Source organism: Haemaphysalis longicornis, unplaced genomic scaffold (assembly GCF_048455015.1).
Source record: "Haemaphysalis longicornis isolate Haplotype H1 unplaced genomic scaffold, Haemaphysalis longicornis Haplotype H1 scaffold_6, whole genome shotgun sequence".
Classification (NCBI taxonomy): domain Eukaryota; kingdom Metazoa; phylum Arthropoda; class Arachnida; order Ixodida; family Ixodidae; genus Haemaphysalis; species Haemaphysalis longicornis.
Genome location: NW_027526407.1, coordinates 86,330,922 through 86,353,264, shown reverse-complemented (window position 1 = coordinate 86,353,264; position 22,343 = coordinate 86,330,922). Strand labels below are relative to the sequence as shown.

Sequence of the window (22,343 nt, the reverse complement as noted above, 5' to 3'; positions counted from 1 at the left end):
GTATGCGTCATTCGACTTGTGTGATGCCCGGGCCCCTAAACTGCTCCGCATTTAACAGGCATCAACACTGTCCTTTTGAGGGAAACAATGAGGGACAATCCCTGTCCTTGTGAAGGACAGTGATGTCATCCGGAGGAGGAAAGCTGCATGTTGCTGCATTCTGTCTAGTCATCAGTCACTGCTTCTCATCAACAGGTAATCCCCTCACGACAGACCGTGGATGTCAAAAAGATGGTGGGAATGGAGTAGCAACCGCACTCATTCATCTCCTCCTCACTTAGGAGCAACTCTGTTACCCTCGAGGCAAGCGTCGTAGATTCACTTCCCCGACAAGATGAACTAGACAGTTAAGGGGGGACGTGGCTTTCAAAATCAACTTTTTTATTTCTTTGTGGATTTTGATGAAAATTGGCACAGCAACTGGAAATGCTTCTGTGATAACACTATAAAAATTTCAAAGTAATATTTTGAAAACTTTTTTATGTATGAAATTTTCTTTTTGTTCCGCTTGTACCGAGCTTGAGCGGCTTATAAAACATGATAGAAAACTTGTTCGAAGTGCTTTGCATTCCCAAATGAATGGACGAGGTCGTGACAATTTTAGAATTTTTTTTTACAACACAATGTTTTTTAGTTTTCATTTTTTTAGAGGTTAATGTGCAACAGGCATGTCAACTGTGAATGATTATTTGAATAAAAAATCACAAAAAAACAAATCTGGAAAACCAAAAGTGTCACGACCTGAACAGTTCATCAAGGAATGCAATGCAAGAAACGGAATCAAAATAGACCCAGCGGTCATGAAGAAATCCCTGGTACAAGCGACACAGGTGGCAAAAAAAACTGTTTTGAGAAAACGGCTTCCGAAGTTGCAACATAGGTTTCACATATCAGAAGTCGTCACGGTTGTAGCCTTTCATGTCCTTTTGAACATGGGGCTTCTGGAAGGCCTTGCCTTGAAATTGGAGTGCCTTTTACAGCCTTTCTCTTTCCAGAAAACATCATTTTCAGCTCCTCCGTGAAGAGTACATACCCCCCTTTGCAAACCAAACGGAGGGGAGATGGGTTTCAATGGGCTTTCAATGCAAAGTAGGTTAGTTGGTTGGCTCTATCGCACTGGACAACCTCCTTTTGCAGTGTTGTCACCATGGCAACAAGTTAAGCATTTTTTTTACTTAAATTTGAACATTTTTGGCTTTTTTTATGTTTTATCTTGCCTGGCACAGCAACTTAGTACTCATGTGCAGGTGTTCATTGCCAAAAGTTTGCATACCATAAAGATGAAAATGAGCTACTTTGAAGCTTGGTAGAGTATTCTGCATAACTCCCAACTTCAATGCAAGAGCATATTTTTTTACTACTTTTGACATTCAAGGCATCCAATATTTCTCGCAGCACAGCTAGTATGCCCTGAGCAATGGTATCAATAATTTCCCTAAAAAAATCACTGTTAAATGCTGCCACAGTAACGTACATTTTTAACGCAGAGAGCATATTTTTATTCCTATATTACTAACTCAAACCTGTTTGCATGAAAATTACATTACAAGTGCACGGGAAACGTTGCGCAAGAAAGGCGATATGGCTCGCGTGCATCGCAGCGCACGCTTACCGCGACATATCGAACTTTGATTATACCTGATATGGCTGGTCAGGTCGCTTTTAAGATTAAATCTAACGTCGCAGGCATTAATTACAACTACTGGCGTTCAATCGTAACCGGTTGCCCAGTCATGTGATGCTCCAATGCGCGTCGGCTATGCCGTGCGCGCCGCAGCGTTTGACGCGTCGACCGTTTCTTTCTCAAGGCTAGCGAGCCCACAGTCAAAACACAGCAATAACTAAGCGTGTAAACATCGCAAATCCGACTAAAAGTTCACTTCACGAACCGCTAACGCAAGCGCGCACACCGCGTCACCCTCCGGGGTCTGGCGACGGTAGAGTCACGCGCACCACGAAGCGTTCGATGACCTCCGCCTTTCGAGCCACACAACTTCCCGTAATCCGGCTCGTTATCTCTGGCATTCCCATCGCGATAACGTCCGTGTTGAATACCACAGATTGAACAGAAACTCGGCCGAGCGAAGCGGCGAAAATGAACTCGCACCGCTCGCTACGCAGCTCAGGCGGCCGCCATCTTGCGTTGCGCCCGTGACATCCAATCAGGAGGGTCGTTGTTCTGCGCCCCGACCGGAGGACCAATAGCGCTTCAACATCTATTTCTAGCTTCGTTTGTGCGTCGTTTCTTTTCTGCCGTTTGTGCGTTTGTGAATGAACGAAGATAAAAGAGACGAGCGGAACCGGAAAAACGATCGCTCGGCCGATCTAACCATATCAAAATGGCCGCGCCCGGTGGCACCGTTGCGGAGATAGAGCGCTCCGAAAATTGCCGTTTTTTCGCCCTTTTGCGCTGATAGTTTGTCACCGCGCCTGACAAAAGTATTTTTTTATGCGACTTTGCGACGCTTTTCAGCGTAAAAACTTTGCAGACGCACAGAATAGGAAACATAGAAGCCGAATATGTGGGTATCAAAAAAACGATGTTTTGGTCATTTTTCCGAAGTTGAAAGCCGCGTCCCCCCTTAAAGAAACAAACAAATTTACCGTCCCTTCATAACGAACGTTGAGAGAAGCGCGAAAGCTGCCTCATATCAAAACTGTGTCAAAAGTGCACCAAAACCTTCGCTAAAAGCACATACAATGTTTGCTGAAAGTGCGTCCAATCGATAACCTAACCTTCAAAGACCCAAATCGCAAACGAAGAACGAACCCGTGCGATAATTGTTCGCACACTGAGTAAACGCATCTACGAATGACCTAAGTGTATACCGATACGTGGTTTTTGAGATAAAACTACGCTATTGTACTCCTTCGTCATGATCGATGTATGTATTATCTTATCTGGACCGGCTCCATTTCCGAGATTTTCAGGCAACCACTCTGACACGATGGATGCTCGGTTGTACGCACACGCGTGTGTCGAGAGGTCTTATCAAATATTTCCAATTCACCAACAGGTCTATAAGGAAATGCGTTAATTTTTTGACAGGACGCCGTCGATACCACTAAGAAAGCTTTCGCTTTAAAGATTAAAAGGGATGCTTCGAACTTTTTAACCGTGTAAAGGCGAAAGCCTGCTTCGACCTTCTGTTGATTCGCTGGGGAAGTTTCTGTTTGTGGCCACACACGTCACCACTGGACAAGCACCCTCCAAAGCTCCTTCTAATTGTTCGCCATCGCCACTAGCCTCCTGTTAGTCCCATAAGTACCTTCCCTTCTCAAAGTGGATCGTATTGCACGTGCGGCAGCCCACTGTTGTCTCCCTTTTCTGGCATGCAATCCCCGGCTCACGCGGTCCGGGTTGCAGAACTTCAACTATTTTAGGTGCAGAGCGTTTTAGGGGCCCGGGATGTCGTCCATCCAATGTCATTGGACATCATGCATCCATTGTGAAAATTTCAACTATTTTAAGTGCAGAGCGTTTTAGGGGCCCAGAATGTCGTCCATGATATGCCATTGGGCATCATGCATCCATTGTGAAAATTTCAACTATTTTAAGTGCAGAGCATTTTAGAGGCCCGGGATGTCGTCCATCCAATGTCATTGGGCATCATGCATCCATCGCGGCGGCCTCTTTTCTGATGGAGGCGAGAAGCAAAAACGCCCGTGTGTACGAGATTTCGGTGCACGTTAAAGATCCCCAGGTGGTTAAAATTAATCCAGAGCCCTCCACTACGGCGCGCCTCATCGCCTGCGTTGCGTCGGCGCGTTAAACCCTACAATCAATCAATCAATCAATCATGCATCCATTGTGTGAGTTCAACTACTTTAAGTGCAGAGCATTTTAGAGGCCCGGGATGTCGTCCATCCAATGTCATTGGGCATCATGCATCCATTGGGAAAACCAACTATTTTAAGTGCAGAGCGTTTTAAGGGCCCGGGATGTCGTCCATCCAATGTCATTGGGCATCACGCATACATGCTGATACCGAAACTAGTCAAGAGAGGGTGCCACAGCCTCTCAGAATAGACCCTGTGAACAAAGAGCTGGTCTTTCCACTAAGGGCACCGAACTGTTGGCATGAATCAAACGACAGCGGGCGCTTGCTCAAGAAAGACAGTAGCACCGGAGACTCTATTCGTCTGTGAGACCGTGTGAAGCAGAAGCCAAGCATCAACAAAGGGAGAAATTCCCATTTTCGTCAGGCAAATAAACATAAGGTACTCACAACAAGACCACAGGGAAAACATTGTCGAATCACCGCTCCGCACTTCCGGAAGCTTTCACACCAAATGGAACTGCATCCATTTTTTTTAAACCACCCATTTTCTGTACCTCACAATGCGCATGTTTCAAACAGAGATTGAAGACTTTCGCCCTAAAGAGGAGTAGAAGAGGGAGTACAACGACCGGCGTACCCTGGCAGCAGGCCTCGATGCCCATGAGCTTGGCCAGTGGGCAGAAGTTGGCCAGCGCGGCCGGGTTCAGCTTGGCGCACTTGGCCGGGTTCGCCCCGATCTCGTGGATGTTGGAGAAGCCCCAAGTGACGGCGAATCCCGGCACCACCCGCAGCACCCACATGGACTGTTGCACCGCGTTGTCATCAATACCCAGCTGGGGGAACTTGGCCAGGAAGGAGACGACCGCCATCACGATGCTCAGCATCACGCCTGTGGTAAGCCAGGGGGCACAGGAGAGAGTGAGATAAGGAGAGATTGTTTTACCGGTAATCAGTGGACGAGATCTAGTTGGGTTTGCAGCAACCCATCCACAGCCCCAAAAGCCTTTCACAGTCAACCAGCAAAAAAAAAAAAAAAAAAACTCCAAAAGCAGTAAACCATCTACCACAATCTCAATTACTGTGTGGTCTTAAGCTTTTCACATATTTTATTTTTATTTATTTATTTTATTGATTGATTGATTGATTGATACTGAAACCCTCACTTGAGGGTCACTACACAGAGGAGTACAAACAAGAAAACACTACACAATGACAAAACAGACATTAGGTTTCGTGTTGCCAGTAGTACAATTCTAGCGAACACTCAAACGCTTTGGAATTCGAACTTGCAGCAGCATACTCTGAAGTCTATTCCACACTTCTATGCTCTACAGAAAAAAGGAATGTAACCCGTCTAGTCGACCCCAAAAAGCCCCTACTGGGTTACTATGGCTCAACCGAGCTCCTCGTTTGGGTGCACGTTGTATGTATGTGTCTTTATTTATTTATTTTCATTTCGTCTGTTATAATTTGAAACAGGAGTTTCAACCTTTGCTTTTCTCGGCGCACTTGCAGGAGTTCTAGGTTACATGATTTTAGCAAATTTGTGACGGATTCTCTGTCCCTCGGTACCGTGAGCCAATGAAGCGCACTGCCAGCCTTTGATTTTTTTTTTTTTCTGGTTTATCACTCAGTGACTGCTGATAAGGAAATATAACTCACAATTAGGGGTGTGCGAATATTCGAAACTTCGAATATTCGATTAGAATTTTTTGGTATTCGATTCGATTCGAACGACACTTTTATTGTTCGAAATATTCGAACCACCCAAAACTAAAAAAAAAAAAAAAAAAAAAAATCAGAGCGTGTCTGTATCGGTGTTTATTTACAGTGGACTCTCGATGATACGATTCTGGGGGTGTGAATTTCGAGATGATACGAATTTCCGAAAAGTCCCGGCGAAGTTGCATCGTTTGCAATGGGAAAAATTTCGGCTGTTACGAACGGGCCTGCGCGGCCCGGCGGAAGATACGAACGAGCCGGCGAGGCACCCGACTGCCGAACGAGCAAGTGACGGCTCTCGCTCCCCTGTTTGTCACCCTTCCTCCAGAAACGGCCGGGCTGTTGTTTTCTGCTCGCGAAAACGCTCTGCGCACGCCCAACGCGCTGACACCGCCGCGAAACCACCCCCCACGCTGCGCGCGGCGCGGCCGGCGGAGTCAACATGGCGTCGGCTCCAGCCGCGAAGTGGCGCGGGTGCTCGAGCGACCGCTTCTAACGGCTCTTTAAAATGCGGCTCAAGGGAGACACGAAGTTGCTTGTGCGGTAAAGGAGCTGATAATGCATGCGAAAACGGTACTATAAAACATCATCCGCGCCGCTAGTGAAAGCACCCATAAAATATTTGCCGGGGTGCTAAGCCTAACCATCTCCGGCGGAGCCAAGCCGGCTGTTTCGATCTCATCGCAAGTAGTCAGGCTCCTCCATTCTGCCGCGCGCGTCGTGCGTCATTTTCTGACCGAGGTAGGCGCTACCGCGGGCGCGAAATCGTCGATGTGGGCGTGAAAATACAGCGCTCGCAGAGCCGAGGCGAGCGAATCGCGTGCAAAAACGCACCATGCGGTTCACGCTTGGCTGTTGCGGCGTGTAGCGAGCATGGGCACAGCGAGTGAGGAGACGAGCGCGAAGCTTTACGTGCTCCAGAAAAGACTGCTTTGCAACACGGGGGTTAAAAAAAAAAAAAAAAATCACGAATTTCTTCACGCGAAAGTAGGAAAAGAAATAAACGAAAACTTTTTTCAGCGCTAAATTTTTTGGTCTGTGTTGGTTCATACGAATTTCGGATGATACGAGTATTTTTCGCAGTCCCACGAGATTAGTATCATCAAGATTTTGCTGTATCAGCGCGCGGCAATGTGCACGGGCTCGGGCACGCCAGCTACTAGTGTCTCAAGTGAGCGGCTGTTTTCGGTATCTGGTAAAGTGGTGACGAGAAGGAGGTTGTCACTGCTCCCCGAACATGTCGAGCAGTGAACCTTTCTCCATGTTAACATTTAAGTGAGTGCAGACCTTAACCTGTTGAGTGCAATGGTATTGTGTAATTCCTAATTTTACTTTGTGTGATTTGTTGTGCAATAAAGTTGCAGTTTTTGTGTCTCTAGATGGTGAAAACATTAATTTTACAAAAAACAATAAGTATTCGTATTCGAAAAATATTCGAAAAATATTCGATTCGATTCGAACTTTGTTTTTATTATTCGAATTCGCTTCGAAATTTAAAAATTGATATTCGCACACCCCTACTCACAATTCAAGCCAGTTCACCTTTTATGTAAGATAACTTTGTGTTGACGGGCGTTCATTTTCTTTCTTTATTTTGCAACCAGGCACAATTGCAAGCAGTCCAAAAAAACTTGAAAATGTTTTTCAAAATGATTACTGTTAATAAATAAATGTAGTAATACATATTTCTCAACACACTGATTGGTACTGCTACGTGAATTTTATTATTAAAGTTATGGCTTTTTTTTCCCTCCTCCTCATCCATATATTTTTCATGTCTGAAACTCAAAATGTGGTTACCCATTTTATTTTTTCTTTTGTATTGAAATGCGCTGCACACGATCCACTAGCTTCCTTCATTTTATCCGCAAGACGTTAACTATATTTGCAAACCAACGTACCTGTAATGACGTTGATGGTGGTGAGAAGGGAATACCCAGAGGACGGCTTCTTTTTGATGTACGAAAAGAGGTAGCTGAATGGAATGGCTGCCCAGCCGTACAACAGGAACAGAAAGTACGTAGCCGCTGCAAAAAAAGAGTAAAAACAAATTCTCTGCGTAAATTTAACAGTGCTAAAACCGGACAATGTGAAGATTAACAAGTGTGGGTGCTGACCAACAACTGTTTATATTTAAAAGAAAGACTATATGTATAGGCACAAAACTGGCATACAGGTGCACTTGGGCAGTATAGCACTTGAAAAAACGGACCCAACAAAACTTTACCCCCCCCTTCCTAAAGAAACTTGAGAGCAGCGCGATAGTTCTGCAACGTCAAAATGGCGTTAAAAGTGCGTCAGAACCTTCGCTAAAAGTGAGTCCACCCTTTGCTGACAGTGTGTCCAATCGATCATCAAACCCTCAAAGACCTTAGTCGCTAACAAAGAACAGACCCATGCGAAGACTTCTCGCGCACGAAGTAAACGGATCGACGATTGACCTAAACGTATACCAATATGTGTAGGCTTGTGCGAATATTCGGGCGCTTCGAATATTCGAACGAATATTACAGTATTCGAATTCGCTTCGACTCGAATTTAAAATTTCCGATATTTCGAAGTATTCGGGATGAACGAATATCAAAACTTCGTTCAAGTTTCGGTTTCGTTTGGCAAGCCGCAATGCCATTGACATCAGTCCTACATCTTGACTACATGTGGAGCCAAGACAAGCTAAGCCACATTCAGAGCGTTGTCGCGTCGTCGCAGCCTTCGCGCATGTTCGGCAGGGTAGTCGAGGCTCCCGTTTCATTGTTTCAAACAATGAAATTGTTCCCATTGCAACAATAGGAAAAATTTCGGCTCTCACGAACGGGCCTGCGCGGCCTGGCAGATGATACGAACGAGCCGGCGAGGCACCCGACTGCCGAACGAGCGAGAGACGGCGACGCACGGGCTTTTTCTCCAGGAACGGCCGGGCTGTTGTTTTCGGTTCGCGAAAACGCGCCGCGGACTCCACAGGCGCGTTGACGCCGCCGCAAAACCACCCGCACGCTGCGCGGGGCGCGGCCGGCCGCGGCAACCAGGCGGCACCTTCGGTCGCGAAGTGGTGGGGGGCGCTCGAGCCACCGCTTCTAACCGCTACTTAAGATACCACTCAAACCACACACGAAGTTTCTTGTTCGGTAAACGAGCTAATAATGTGGGCGAAAACGGTGCTATGAAAAATCATCCGCGCCGCTAGTGAAAGCGCCCATGAAATATCTGCCGGGGTGCTAAGCCTAAACATCTCCTGTGGAGCCAGCCAGCTGTTTCGAGCGCTTCGAAACTGCCGCCCTGAGGTGCACGCCTTCCCGTTGGCGCAAATAGTCAGGCTTCTGACCGAGGCACAGGCGACTGCGAGCGCGAAATTGCCGAGGCGGGCGTTAAAATCGCGCGCGCACAACGCGTACGCGCATGAATCGCGTGCAAAAACGCTCCTGTAGTGAGCTTGGGCACCGCGAGTAAGGAGACGAAAGTCCAGAAATTACCGCTCGGCGACATGGAGGTTAAGAACAAGTAGAAAAACGTCACGGATTTCTCCACGCGAAAGTAAGAAAATAAATAAATGAAAACTTTTTTCAGTGCTCAATTTCTTGGTCTGTGTCGGTTCACATGAATTTAGGATGATACGAATATTTTTCGCGGTCGCGCGATATTCGTATCATCGAAATGTTACTGTAGAACTTTTTTACCCGAATGTCTCAGTGACAGGAAGCTCAGTGACACCTGACAGCTATTCGAATTCGCTTCGAAAGTATTCGACCCCTAGGACTCTTCGCTTCGAATTCGCTTCGAACTAAAATATCACTATTCGCACAAGCCTAAATATGTGGTTTATGAGATAAAGGTGTACGTACTATTGTACTCCTTCTTTATGATCGATGTGTGTATACTGTCTTATCTAGAACAGTTCCTTTTTTGAGATTGTCAAGTCACCGTTTTGACACACTGAAGGCCCCGTTTCACGCACGCACCCTGTGTTGAGAGATGTTATCAGTGCTTTTCGTTCAACCAACCAATCTATGGGGACATGCATTAGTTTTTCGACAGGATGCCATTGGTCTCCCTAAGAAAGTTTTCACTTTAACAAAGCTATGAAAGCGTGAAAAGGTTTATCTAACATGAACGCAATCCACAGGTCAAACATGGGCTTGTCCTATCTCGCCAAATAAGCTATTTCCTTATCCAGCAGCATCACAGATGGTGTGCTTATGCATGACGATCTACTGTTATGAACAAAAAATGCCTCGCATTTTATTTTCCATGGGCATTAATCTCTATTTTTTTAAGGCACTGCAGGCATTGAAACTGGGCCTACACTTGCAACTCCTCACACGCACGGTGAGCATGCTGCCGATTTCGGGTTTTAGCGAATTCAATTGGCATGTTCCCTCAGCTGGTCGTTCACACAGCGTCCTGTAGCGCCTCCGACCCTCAAAAGACCATTACAGTTATGGCCATTTAATTCTCATTGATTGATTGATTGAGGGGTTTAACGTGCCGACGCAACACAGGCGATGAGGCGCACCATAGTGGGGGGATGCGGATTAATTTTCACTACTTGGAGATGTTTAACGTGTGTCGAAATCTCGTACACACAGGTGTTTTCGCTTTTCGCCTCCATCAGAAAAGCGGCCGCTACGGCTGGGAATCGAACCTGCGTCCTCGTGCTCAGCACCACAACGCCTTAGTGACTGAGCCCCACGGCGGGTTATTCATTTCTCAGCTCAGAATAAATGTACAGGTTCTATCACAAGGAGTTCAGTTAGGTCGCGAACTCCAAAACATGGTAGACTCGAATCAATGCTTTAAAAAAATGTCGGGCTGCGGCCCAGTGTCTTCTTGAGTAAAATGCACGCCTGATGCTCAAGGGATATAACTAGGCTTGTGCGAATAGTGATATTTTAGTTCGAAGCGAATAGTCCTAGGGGTCGAATACTTTCGAAGCGAATTCGAATAGCTGTCAGGTGTCACTAAGACATTCCGGTAAAAAAGTTCTACAGTAAAATCTCGATGATACGAATATCGCGGGACCGCGAAAAATATTCGTATCATCTGAAATTCGTATGAACCAACACAGACCAAGAAATTGAGCACTGAAAAAAGTTTTCATTTAATTCTTTTCTTATTTTCGCATGGAGAAATCCGTGACGTTTTTCTGCTTGTTCTTAACCTCCATGTTGCCGAGCGGTAATTTCTGGACTTTCGTCTATTCACTCGCGGTGCCCAAGCTCACTTCAGGAGCGTTTTTGCACGCGATTCATGCGCGTCGGCGTTGCGCGCGCGATTTTAATGCCCGCCTCGGCAATTCCGCGCTCGCGGTCGCCTGTGCCTCTGTCAGAAAATGACGCGCGTGGCAGTGGGAGGAGCCTGGCGCAAATGGGAAGGCGTGCACCTCAGGGTGGCAGTTTTGAAGCGCTCGAGACAGCTGGCTGGCTCCACAGGAGACGTTTAGGCTTAGTGCCCCGGCAGATATTTCATAGGCGCTTTCACTCGCGGCGCGGATGATTTTTTATAACACCATTTTCGCCCACATTGTTAGCTCGTTTACCGCACAAGAAACTTCGTGTGTGCTTTGAGCGGTATCTTAAGTAGCGGTTAGAAGCGGTGGCTCGAGCGCCCCGCACCACTTCGGTACCGAAGGTGCCGCCTGGTTGCTGCGGCCGGCCGGCAGCGTGCGGGTGGTTTCGCGGCGGCGTCAGCGCGCCTGTGGAGTCCGCGGAGCGTTTTCGCGAACAGAAAACAACAGCTCGGCCGTTCCTGGAGAAAGAGCCCGTACGTCACCGTCTCTCGCTCGTTCGTCAGTCGGGCGCCTCGCCGGCTCGTTTGTATTATCCGCCGGGCCGCGCAGGCCCGTTCGCGAGAGCCGAAATTTTTCCCATTGTTGCAGTGGGAACAATTTCATTGTTTTAAACAAGGAAACAGGAGTCTCGACTACCCTGCCGTACATGCGCGAAGGCTGGGACGAAGCGACAACGCTTTGAATGTGGCTTAGCTTGTCTTGGCTCCACATGTAGTCAATATGTAAGACTGATGTCGATGGCACTGCGGCGTGCCTAACGAAACCGAAACTTGAACGAAGTTTTGATATTCGTTCATCCCGAATACTTCGAAATATCGGAAATTTTATATTCGATTCGAAGCGAATTCGAATACTGTAATATTCGTTCGGATATTCGAAGCGCCCGAATATTCGCACAAGCCTAGATATAACTGAAGCATTTGAGGAGCAGACAGTGTCTTTTTCTATACGGGAGAGGCTGTTGTTTTATGTTGCTCCTCACTGGCACAATAGGTGAAATCACAGTCCTACTCCTCAAGACAGCATAGCTTTATTTGCTCTCTCTCTCTCTCACGAAGTCTATTATTCTCATCCTCACTAAGGATGGAGGAAAAGTGAATTTTATTTTTTCTTGTCAGTGACATCAAGAGCAGTTAGGGCATCACAATAAGCTGCGCACACAGCCGTGCGCATCTAAGTCGCTGACGAACCCCATAAGGGACATAATGACCTCAAAAGCAAAAAAGATTAGAATAAGTAGCAGGGCATAATGCGCAGATCAAAAGTCTGCTCAAAACGACGAGAAAAATGGGCTTTGTTAGGTGGAGCTGACTGTTTGCTACATCTGCTGCAGTGTCTCAGTGGCTACGGTGCTGTGCTGCTGAGCCCAAGGACGCAGCTTCAAACCCGGCCGCGGCAGTTACTTCTCTGACAAAGGTGAAAAAATTGAAAACGCCCGCGTGTCCGAATTTCGGCGCATGTTGGAAATCCCCAAGTGGTAGGAATTAATCGGGAGCCCTCTACAATGGCACGCCTCATATCCTAGATTTAAGTTGAGTGTGTTAAACTACACAATCAGTCAATCAATATTTTGTGGGGTCTATAAATGTCCATTAGTGAGAAAATTTGGGCAAGTTGGCACTGGGAGAACTGAGGAATGTTTCCTAGTGCAAAAATTAAGGCCATTCCACTCCATGTGAAAGATGCCGGAAGTGCAGAGCACTGATTCGCGATAATGGGCTGTAGCGCCGATATCCGCTCACTGCTACCACCCAATGCAATTCAAATTTCCCGCCTTACAGTGCTCGCGCGGCCCCTGCCTAAAACTGCGCCAGCGGGAGTTCTGTCCTGTTTGTGCTTGCTTTTCCTCCCGCACGTGACAGCGTTGCACTGCCACTTTTCTTCGCTTACTATCGCAAAAACCAAGCTTTCCTAACTAAATGAACGTGGACGCTGCCATTTAATTAATCAGTATATTTTGCCTCAAATGTACCTGCACTTTTGTTTGCGCTAAACAGGGAGATGTATGACAAGCGCCAGCAGTTCGAGAGTTTTGAACGCTTATGACTATACACATCACTTGGCATTCGAAGCCTCTGGGTTACGCTGCGACGACAGCCACTACGACGGAATGCCGTGTGGGTCTGTTTGGGTTTAGCAAGTGAGCTACGACGACAAGGCGAGCCCCCAAAGTGCTCTGCACTTAGAAAGACGCAACACTGTCCGTCCCATCCGCGTTCTTCTCTGTGTCGGAATTTTTTTGGCGCTAAGAGACATGCCTCTATAAACGTCTGCTGACAAGACGTCATTTGCCCATCCGTACGTCAGCTATCCCTTCATCAAGCACACGTGCTGACATACCCGGCACGTCTGGGGACGACGTGAAGATGCCGTTGGGGTTGACGACCAGCAGGGGAATCATGACGGCCGTGCTGCAGACCGCGAAGACAGCAAAGTCCCAGAGGAAGGTGACGCCCCAGAAGAGCACGCCCGGAACGCCGGCCATCAGCTGCAGCAGCTTGGCCTTGCTGACACGCTCGTGCGTCGGGAACAGCACGAAGGAGGACGACAGGAAAGCCAGCGCCGTGGGGACAAACACGGCTGCCAGGATGCGAGCCGCCTGGTCGTACTGTGGTAGGTGGTGACGGAGAAATGCGCGAAGCGGGCGAGTGAATTTACCGAGTTGCGGAGCACCTTTCGAAAGAATTTGTAAGGAAACAGGAAGAAATCATACGCAGAAAAACACGTGGAAAGAGGCATTACAGACACAGTGAGTGAGTGACACGTTAAATCGAGCCGAGTGAAAATAAATAAATAAAAAAACAGAAAGCTCGGTGGCCCTTTCTCAGTCCAGAAAGCCACAAGCTGTCGCCACTGCTCGGGCTCATCTCTCATGTTCTTGGACTTCATGATCTTGAACTTGGACTTCATATTCGATGATGCTCATGTTCTTTGACTTCATGTTCTTGGACTCATGTTCTTGGACTTGGACTTCATCTTCGATGATGCTCATGTTCTTGAAATTGGACTTCATGTTCGATGATATCATGGAGGCAAGAAAAGGTTAGGAGAGGTCCTAACGTCGCATTTGTGAAGCCGCGCCCGCCTTGTTGATGAGCCCACTGAGCCCAGCACTCTTTCCCATTCCCCTCTGCTGTTTCCGCTTTGATAACAGCTTCGCGGTACGGGCGGCTCGCGAAAGCGAACGCAGACGACGGGAGCAGTGTTTGGGCCCGTACAGCACGGCGGTCTTTGTGCGCTAGGTCTCAGCTGTGAAGAATTTCACTTCACTTCACAACGAAGAAACGCACAGCGAGCAAAGCTCTCACTGTGGCTCTCGCCAACACTGAGCGGGGAGGATTTTGTTGGCAGCAGCCGGCAAAACGGCTGCTCACTTCGCCGATCTCAACGAGACGCCAGTGCCGCTGTGGCCGGGATATGAATTGCGGCTGCCTCTGACGGTGGAGTTTTCAAACTAACCTAATCTAAAAGTGTTTGCTGTAGCGACTGTGCTGTGTTGCCAGCGTAGCGTGGCAGCCTCAGTCAAAGCGCCGTAAAAATTGTCTGTGGCATTTGGCCAGATTTAGCCGCTGCAGCCGTAAAAAACTAGGCAACGCTGTCTATGGGCTCAATAACAATCGCGTCACTTCCTTCACACTTTTTGCAATGCACTGAGATGCTAGGGGCCTCTCCTGAGTATTCTTTCCTCCATGGATGATGTCCATGGATGATGCTCATGTTCTTGGACTTCATGTTTGATGAGGCTCATGCTCTTGGACTTGGACTTCATGTTCTTTGGACTTCATGTTCTTAAACTTGCACTTTACATTCGATGAGGCTCATGTTTCTGGACTTCAGGCCACGAGCTGAATAGATGCAGGATGAAACTACCTCACAAAGTAATTACCTAAAATTTAACAATTATGTGGTTAATTATCTTTATGTTCGGAAAATGCAGGCAGGTAGAAAATAAAATGAACAGATTTAAAAAACCCTGGCTAGCGGTTACAGCCATATCCATCCATGGCCAATTGACGCCCCATCCTAGAATACATTGGTATTTCACATCACATGATGCGCCCAATGTTAGGATAATATATTTGGGAGTTAAATTACAAAACAGATAGGTCTCTACAGGTAATCCAGATAACAAATTTTTTTTTAAGTGGTCTACTTTTGTTTCTTACTCACCTTTGCCTTCATGACATGAGCACATGCCACAAAAATCAGTATTTAAATAGTTGTGTGATCTCCGCCTGTCCCCATCAATCATCATCGGCCTGTCTACGCCCACTGCAGGGTAACAGACTTTCCCATAGTTCTCCAATTATCCGGGTCCTGTGCTAGCTGTGACGAATTTATCCCCACAAACTTCTTGGTCTCACCTGCCCACCTAACTTTCTGCCTATACTTACCTGTACAAAAACCTGGCTGTTGGTGTCGCAGGTTTCAATTTTATTTTAGTGACCTCTCTCTCATGCAGGGTACGACAGCAATAATGTAGGAACTTACACATTCTTTTCTTTTTTTTTTTCATCCTGCAAAGCACTCCCTCATTTGTCTGAAATTTTGCAGAGACCGCACTTTACACCACATTTTGCCTGATAATAAAATCAGGTTTAGTGCTAAGCTGGTTCTGGATTGCAATCTTACTGAGACACGAAATGCCGTTTTCATGCTGAATTGCAGCGCAAATCAGGGAACGGTTTGACGTGCAGACATTCATTAAATATCTCTTGCAACACCCTTCACGCATACACAGACGCATACACATATATGTCTACACACATACATGTAGCTTTTGCATAACACCATACCAAAACGATACACCCCACTTGAGGACAACATCAGCCCACCTGATGCAAGACACCATTTCGCGGAGTACCGTAGCTGCACAGTTCTAACGCACACCTTCTCTCGCTAAAAGTGGCCTTCAAATTTGTGTGCGCGTTACAATTGGGCACAAAACTGAAATCGGCTCTAAAGCATCCAGCGGCATCGCCATACACTAACTCCACCCAAAATCAGACTCAATCCAATCCAAGACAATCCATCAACATCACACGAGCAAATTTTGGCATACCCATTTCTCGATGGCATACCTGCACTGGAAATATTTATTTTTAAATTATTTATTTGTTTTACAAATTAAATTACTTTTTCAGATTTCCAGGAGTAAACTTACCTGCACACTACAATCGAGGGTGCGTTCGAATTGTGCAAATACGGTATTTATCCAACCTCGCCACCAAACCATGACCCCTCCACCGACCAAAACCCCATCAAACCAAACCACATCTGGCCCATGCCTTAAAAAAAAGCAATGGAGCCAATATGCTGCCCTGAAGGCTACCAGGCACAGCCTTAGTTGAGGTAAAGGCATTCCCCAACATACGTACGTCCGTATAAGAGTACCGTTGCATCAAGGCTTCATTGACCCATCTCTGTGATTACAAAAGAAAAAGACAAAGAGAAACTGTGGGCAGTGCTTCTGCAAGTAACTGGGTGGCTGAAAAGCTTAAATGAAGATACCATTTATGGGCAATAAGAAACCATAATGTCAAAATAAAAGTCTGAGGTTTACCTAAGGTTCATGAATCGTAGCCGGCACGACTTATGCTGGTGAAATCGTGCTTCCACGCAAGCACTCTCTACGAACGTTTATATACTCTGTATTGAACTTGTTTACCCCACTTGAAAAAGGCTGGGCCCCAGCCGAAACGTCATAATAAATTTTGTTATGTTCTTTGTGGTGATTCCAATGTAACATATATATACATAATGAAAATTACAGGCGAAAAATGATTAACACCACGTATCGGTCGATTAAAGAAAACGGGACTATGATGGTACGCAGCTGGGCTATGATGGTACGCAAATGAAAGCGGGAGCTTCTGGTTAATTACGTATATTTTGCCTCAAATGTACCTGCAGTTTTCTATTCGCTAAACAACGGGAAGGTGTATGACAAGCGCCAGCGGTTCACGAGTTCCAAACGCGTATGACTATATAACCGCTTGGCCTGCGAAGCCTACGGGTTACGCCGCGACGACGGAACGCCATGTGGCTCTACTTAGGTCCAGCGAGCGAGCTACAACGGCAAGGTGAGCCCCTAAAGTGCTCCGCACTTAAAAGCACTTCCCTCGTGCCGTTTAGCCGCACATCGCCAGTGCACTAATGGAAAGCCCGCTGCCGCAAACGCAGACAGCAGGTGCATTCTAGCGGTAGTCAATTGCATGCGCTCAAAGTGCAATGCATCCACTGCCCAAGTAGTTCGAAGTCGTTGCAAAGAATATACCGTACTTACCCGATTTTAACGCGCACCCGATTTTCCAGGCAAAACACCGAAAAACTTGCACCTCCGATTGTAACGCGCACAGAACTCAGTGAGCAAGAAAAACAAATACGAGAGAAACGGGCGATTTATTTCCCGAAGTAATCTCACTCATTCACTCCTCGTCGCTCTCCGCTGACCACAACAACTTGTCCTCGGTGCCATCAAGCGCATTCGCGATGCCACACTTCTGAACGAACGTTCAACCATGGTCGATGGGATCGTAACTCGCGCCTCGCACGCCCATTCTGCGGGCTACTCCAGAGGAGCACGCTTCAGCCAACCGCTCGTTTTGAACGCGTGGGAGCGACTCGTAAGCGGTGGAAGCGGCGCACCTTCGTTGCCGCTGCTGCCATTGCTGTTATCAAGCGCGCAAGTGGAACAATTTGACGATTTGTGTGAACGCCGATAGAGAAGCCTAGGCACGTAGGCTTCCTGCGTCCGAAAAATCATTGCTAAAACCTTTGGCGCCATCTTGAGATGGCGATTCCGATGGGTGGGACGAAATTTCTGACGTTTCAGCAGTTTCGATTTCGTGTTCGATTCTAACGCGCATGCAATTTTTCGGCCTATTTTTCCGGAAAAAAAATGCGCGTTAAAATCGAGTAAGTACGGTACTCTGCACGTGTTTTACTGAGACATTCCTCATTTCCAACAAGGCCTAATTTCCCGTGCCGAGCTTATCGCAACTGCCCATTAACGTGCTCAAACCCTTAAATACCCCAGAAATTTGTACAAAATTTTTTAATTGTGCTCTTCAATTCGAAGCTGAATGAATATGGTGTTGTATACTTTTGTCCTCAAACCTTTCAAATAATTGCACACGGTAACTAGTAATACTATAACCAGAGCATTAGCGTGAAGACTGCATACATAAGCTCTGGGGAAGTGCGAGCGAGGCATTCAAGGGGCAGGTGTCATCACGAACATTTTTATAATGCTGCAGATTATCTCGCCAAATTTTGCTTATTTTTCACCGAAGTGATCAGCCTAGCAGCAATTTTGCAGAATACCTCACCTATATAGCCTGACCAACAAGCTGAACCTAGGCTCGTTGATGCCTCATCGCTAATGAATACGTCTTAACCAACCCATAAACCAAATGCAGAATCAATCAGCCATTCGACAAAATAAAAAATTCGGCGTTTTTTACATTAAACTACCACTTAACATTATATTATGTTTCGGGCATTTTGGCTGACATTGTAATTTTACATCATTTTTTTACAGACTTGGGAGTATTGAGATGTGGTACCCACTTTTTTAAAACAACACTGCCGACTCGACCTGGAGGACAGCAAAAAAAAAATTAAAGCCGTTCCACTCAACGTGAAAGCTGTTGGAAGTGCAGAGCAGCGATTCGCCATATAGGGCTCTAGCGCCGTTATCCGCTCACTGCTACCACCCAACGCAATTCAAATTTTCTGCCTTCGCAGTGCTCGCGCGCCCCCTTGCCTGAAACTGCGCCAGCTCGAATCCTGTTCCTTTTGTGCTTGCTTTTCCTCTCACACGTGCCAGCATTGCATTGCCACTTTTTTTCGCTCACTACTGTAAAAGCCAACCCAACGAGCATTCCGAACTAAACGAACGCAGGCGCTGCCGGTTAATTACGCATATTTTGCCTCAAATGTACCTGCAGTTTTCTTTGCGCTAAACAACGGGGAGATGTATGGCGAGCGGCAGCGGCTCACAAGTTTCTAACGCTTATGACTATATACACCGCTTGGCTTTTGAAGCCTCTGGGTTACGCCGCGACGACGGAACGCTGTGTGGCTCTACTTGCAAGCGAGCTACGGCGACAAGGTGAACCCCTAAAGTGCGCTGCACTTAAAAGAAGCACTCACCGACGATGCCCCGATCTGCTCTGAGATCTCGGCAGGGAGGGGTCGGTTGGTGACGGACACTCTCGCGTCGCCGTTGTCCGTGACAAACCTCAGGGCGGCCGTGTGTGCCAGGTTGAGGGACATGGAGCCAATGTGGTACGGCTCCCCGTTGTACCACGCCACGACCTTCTTGTCCTCAACAGCCTCGCCCCCGACAAGGTATCTGCATTTGGCGGCAAAACCAAAACTTGACTCGCGCGCTTGTGGTCCGAGGGACTGATTAAAACTACCTGCCCATTAAGGGGGCCATGCAGACAAAATACAAGTTTGTTTTATACGAAAGATTTCGTGTTCTATAATGCCCCCAGTGCCTGTCCGGCAGCAAACGATGCCGCATTCACTAAGAAATTAATCAATTTAGGTTAAATTTTGATTCTCCCGCCAAATCGTGTTTTCGTGACGTCACAAGGGCAGGTGTTCAAACAAACTTCCCCTCCGTCATTCGGCTCTGCAGCCTTGCTTGCCGTCAGTCCTCCCAGATGGCGCTACCTTACCGAGCCGTGAACCGTTGTCTGCCGTTGCTTTGTTTTAACCGTATTTGCACCTGGCTTGCTTTTGCTACTGTAGAAAGTAATCGTTTCGTGGAACATGGGGTATCCTTGACAAACAGGGTCGCGTAAGACGCCGTCACTTACGCCAATCGGCCAGTGTCGTGCGACACAACCCCAAAGAGCCGCAGCGCTGTGCAGCTAGAACAAGCATAGTGCGCCCAGTACCAACAGCAGTGCGCATCGGTACTTGTATGCTTACATGTATATTCGTAACTTTCATTGTTTACTGCACCATTCTTACTGCTGTAAAATGAATATGCATTACCTTTCAGAGAAAATAGCTCGATCGGCAAGCTTATAAGCTGTGCTAATTTGCGTTTGCTTTTGCCGGCCTCAGCCATTCGCAGAGCTGGAGCATATGACATCATAGGTTCTGTTGTGGGAAATGAGCTAGTGGGTCGCATGGTCATTGCCTTTTTTTTCCTAATTATATAGCTTATTTCAGCAAAGTGAGCGTTAAAAGTGGTGTCAGTATGATTCCAATGAGGCAATTTTTCGAATGAACCAAACTTGTGTTTTGTCTGCATGGCCCCTTTAATGTAAGCGTGCGACAATATGAAACATCGGATTATTAAAATAAATACGAATCACATAACCACGCACATTCAATGTTCGCTTTAAACTTCAAATACCCACGAGTCCATCATAAGCACGAACCAAACTGTTCACTCACCTGCCGTTGTAGTCCGCCAGACTGTGTCTCGCAACGTTGAGAAGGAAATCGTCGGGATCGCTCACGTCTCGCACAACGTGCACCTGTTGTTGCTCCATCGCAGCGAAATCAGTAAGGCCCAGTGACGACGACCCATTGCTCAGGAATCCAGTGGTGGGGCCGGCGTAGCTTCCTATGTCGTAGACGAGCGTCTTAACCGTGGTCTTCTGTGCGTCCTGGACGTCGAGCGAGGCGTAGAGAAAGAAGAGGGCCACGGGGATGACGATGGCGAGGATAGGAAGGAAGTACTGCCGCTTGGTAGTGTGCCAGCGCTTCAGGAACAGCGCCACCGTCTGCTGCGCGAGCAGGCGCGGCCCGTCGACGCACTGGAACGTCGGGTACTCGTCGTCTGGAAGACAAAAGTAGCGCCGCTGTTGTTGTTCAACTCGCCTCCACAGCGCTGCGGGTGAGAGGCAGACAGTCCGGAACTCAGTGCGTTCATGCAAGACCCCTCTGAATAGGGTTAAACAAAAGAAAAACCTCTTGAGATGCGATTTAAGGGGGGACGCGGTGATCAGATGGCGAAAAGTGACAAAGAAATCGTTTTTTCGAAAGTCACATTTTCAGATTGCCTGTTTTATATTCTATGCATTTTCAAAGTTTCTGCCAAAAACCATCACGAATGGTAAAGGAAAATATTTATGTCAGCTGGGGTGACAAAATCTTTCTGCAAGTTCGCGAAAGTGAAAACACGGCAATTTTCAGAGCGCTGTATCTCCAGAACAACACCACCAGGAGCCGCGATTTCGGTATCGTTAGATCGGCCGAGCTTTGAACTTCCGCTTTCCAGTCAGTTCTTTTATCGTTGCTCACTCACAAAGGCAGAAACAGCAGAAAAAGAAAAGACGGTGGAACGAAGCAACCGACAGATTCTAATGTGCGATTGGCTATCCAGCCGCGTTCACTGAAACAGCTCTCCTGATTGGACATCACCATGGCAACAAAAACGTCACCTCCGGGCTGTTGCGTACTCAAGCACACTGTGCACTTTGCCGATGTTTTTCTTTGTTAACCATTTCACGATCGGCTTCGTTCCCATTTAGTCTTCACTTGTTGCGGTACTGAACAGTGATGTTACCGTTATTGCTGCAATGCCCGAGATCGTGTATCACACTACCGACAGCGGAAAGCTTGAAAGATACATCGAACATGTGCCCTCATTCACCGTTGCGATGTTATGAAATGCGGAGTTGCTGCTTTGTTTCACAGCAAGCTCATGGGCTTTGGAAATGGAACGATCAACACGCCACAGGTTGTGGCACGCGCTGCGTTGCCGCGACGTGTTCGGGCAGCGGCCAATAGCAGGATTGGTTGCTATTGCACGCGAGCAATAATAATTGATGTATGTGAAATAAAGTTTAATGCCAAAAGTGAGGTGGCTGAACATAGCAACGATACTCAAATTACAGTCACGGTGAAGTGTCAAAGAATGCGCGTCACTCCTTTTTCTAAACATTGTATTATGCTGCCAATGTTGCGGAAACGCACGGGGCTATTTTTCTGGCCTTTCCGTGGTGTGTTGGGGCAGATTTCGCCTCAACGAATTTTTGCTTCAACGAAATTTTTCGCACGTCCCGTCAATTTCGTTGTAGCGGGATTCGACTGTATTACAAACTACAGTAACGTCAAGATGCACACGCACGCATGCACAAAAAAAATATGCAAAAAGAAAAAACGCACAAAAACAAAAAGTTTTTTCTGGTAGGTGCAAGCAAACATTTTTCTGGTAGGCACAAGGGTCGTGGGCAGCCGGTGTTTGGGCTCTCAAGCCTTGCGAGTGCTTCTTGCATCGGTAAAAGATAAAGTAAGCTTGCAGATAACAGAGCCCCTCCTTCCACCAGACGAAGGATAAGGGCAGGATAAGTGTGCTCTTTTCCACAAGTAAAAAGGGGGGGTTCCGCTCCGCGATGGCCTCTCACTGATCCTTTTGATGTTTCCGAGTTTCGGCAACTGGAGTTTGGAAAGGCGACCACAATTCAAGGTTTACCACAGACCGCATTCGCATGGCTACACTGCACCAAAGCGAATCGCGGTGAGCTAGTGCAACAGGAAGATAATGCGTTCAAGCCTGCTGTGACATCGTTGCCACTTCCGAG

The 22,343-nt window shown here is 47.2% G+C and overlaps 1 protein-coding gene across 3 annotated transcripts in view; it reads right to left on the bottom strand.

Moving 5' to 3' along the window:
- The window catches only part of LOC144143606 (phospholipid-transporting ATPase ABCA3-like), a 105,605-nt gene that overhangs the window by 25,122 nt on the left and 58,140 nt on the right, over positions 1–22,343 (bottom strand). For 2 of the 3 annotated variants that reach the window (XM_077675435.1, XM_077675437.1), the window contains exons 16-21: positions 20,209–20,596; positions 18,946–19,147; positions 16,167–16,211; positions 13,129–13,396; positions 7,406–7,531; positions 4,420–4,671 (exon numbers count right to left, since the gene is read on the bottom strand). In XM_077675435.1, coding sequence (XP_077531561.1) covers positions 4,420–4,671; positions 7,406–7,531; positions 13,129–13,396; positions 16,167–16,211; positions 18,946–19,147; positions 20,209–20,596 — 1,281 coding nt within the window. The remainder of the gene's footprint in view (positions 1–4,419; positions 4,672–7,405; positions 7,532–13,128; positions 13,397–16,166; positions 16,212–18,945; positions 19,148–20,208; positions 20,597–22,343) is intronic. The other variant, XM_077675436.1, reaches the window with a different exon arrangement.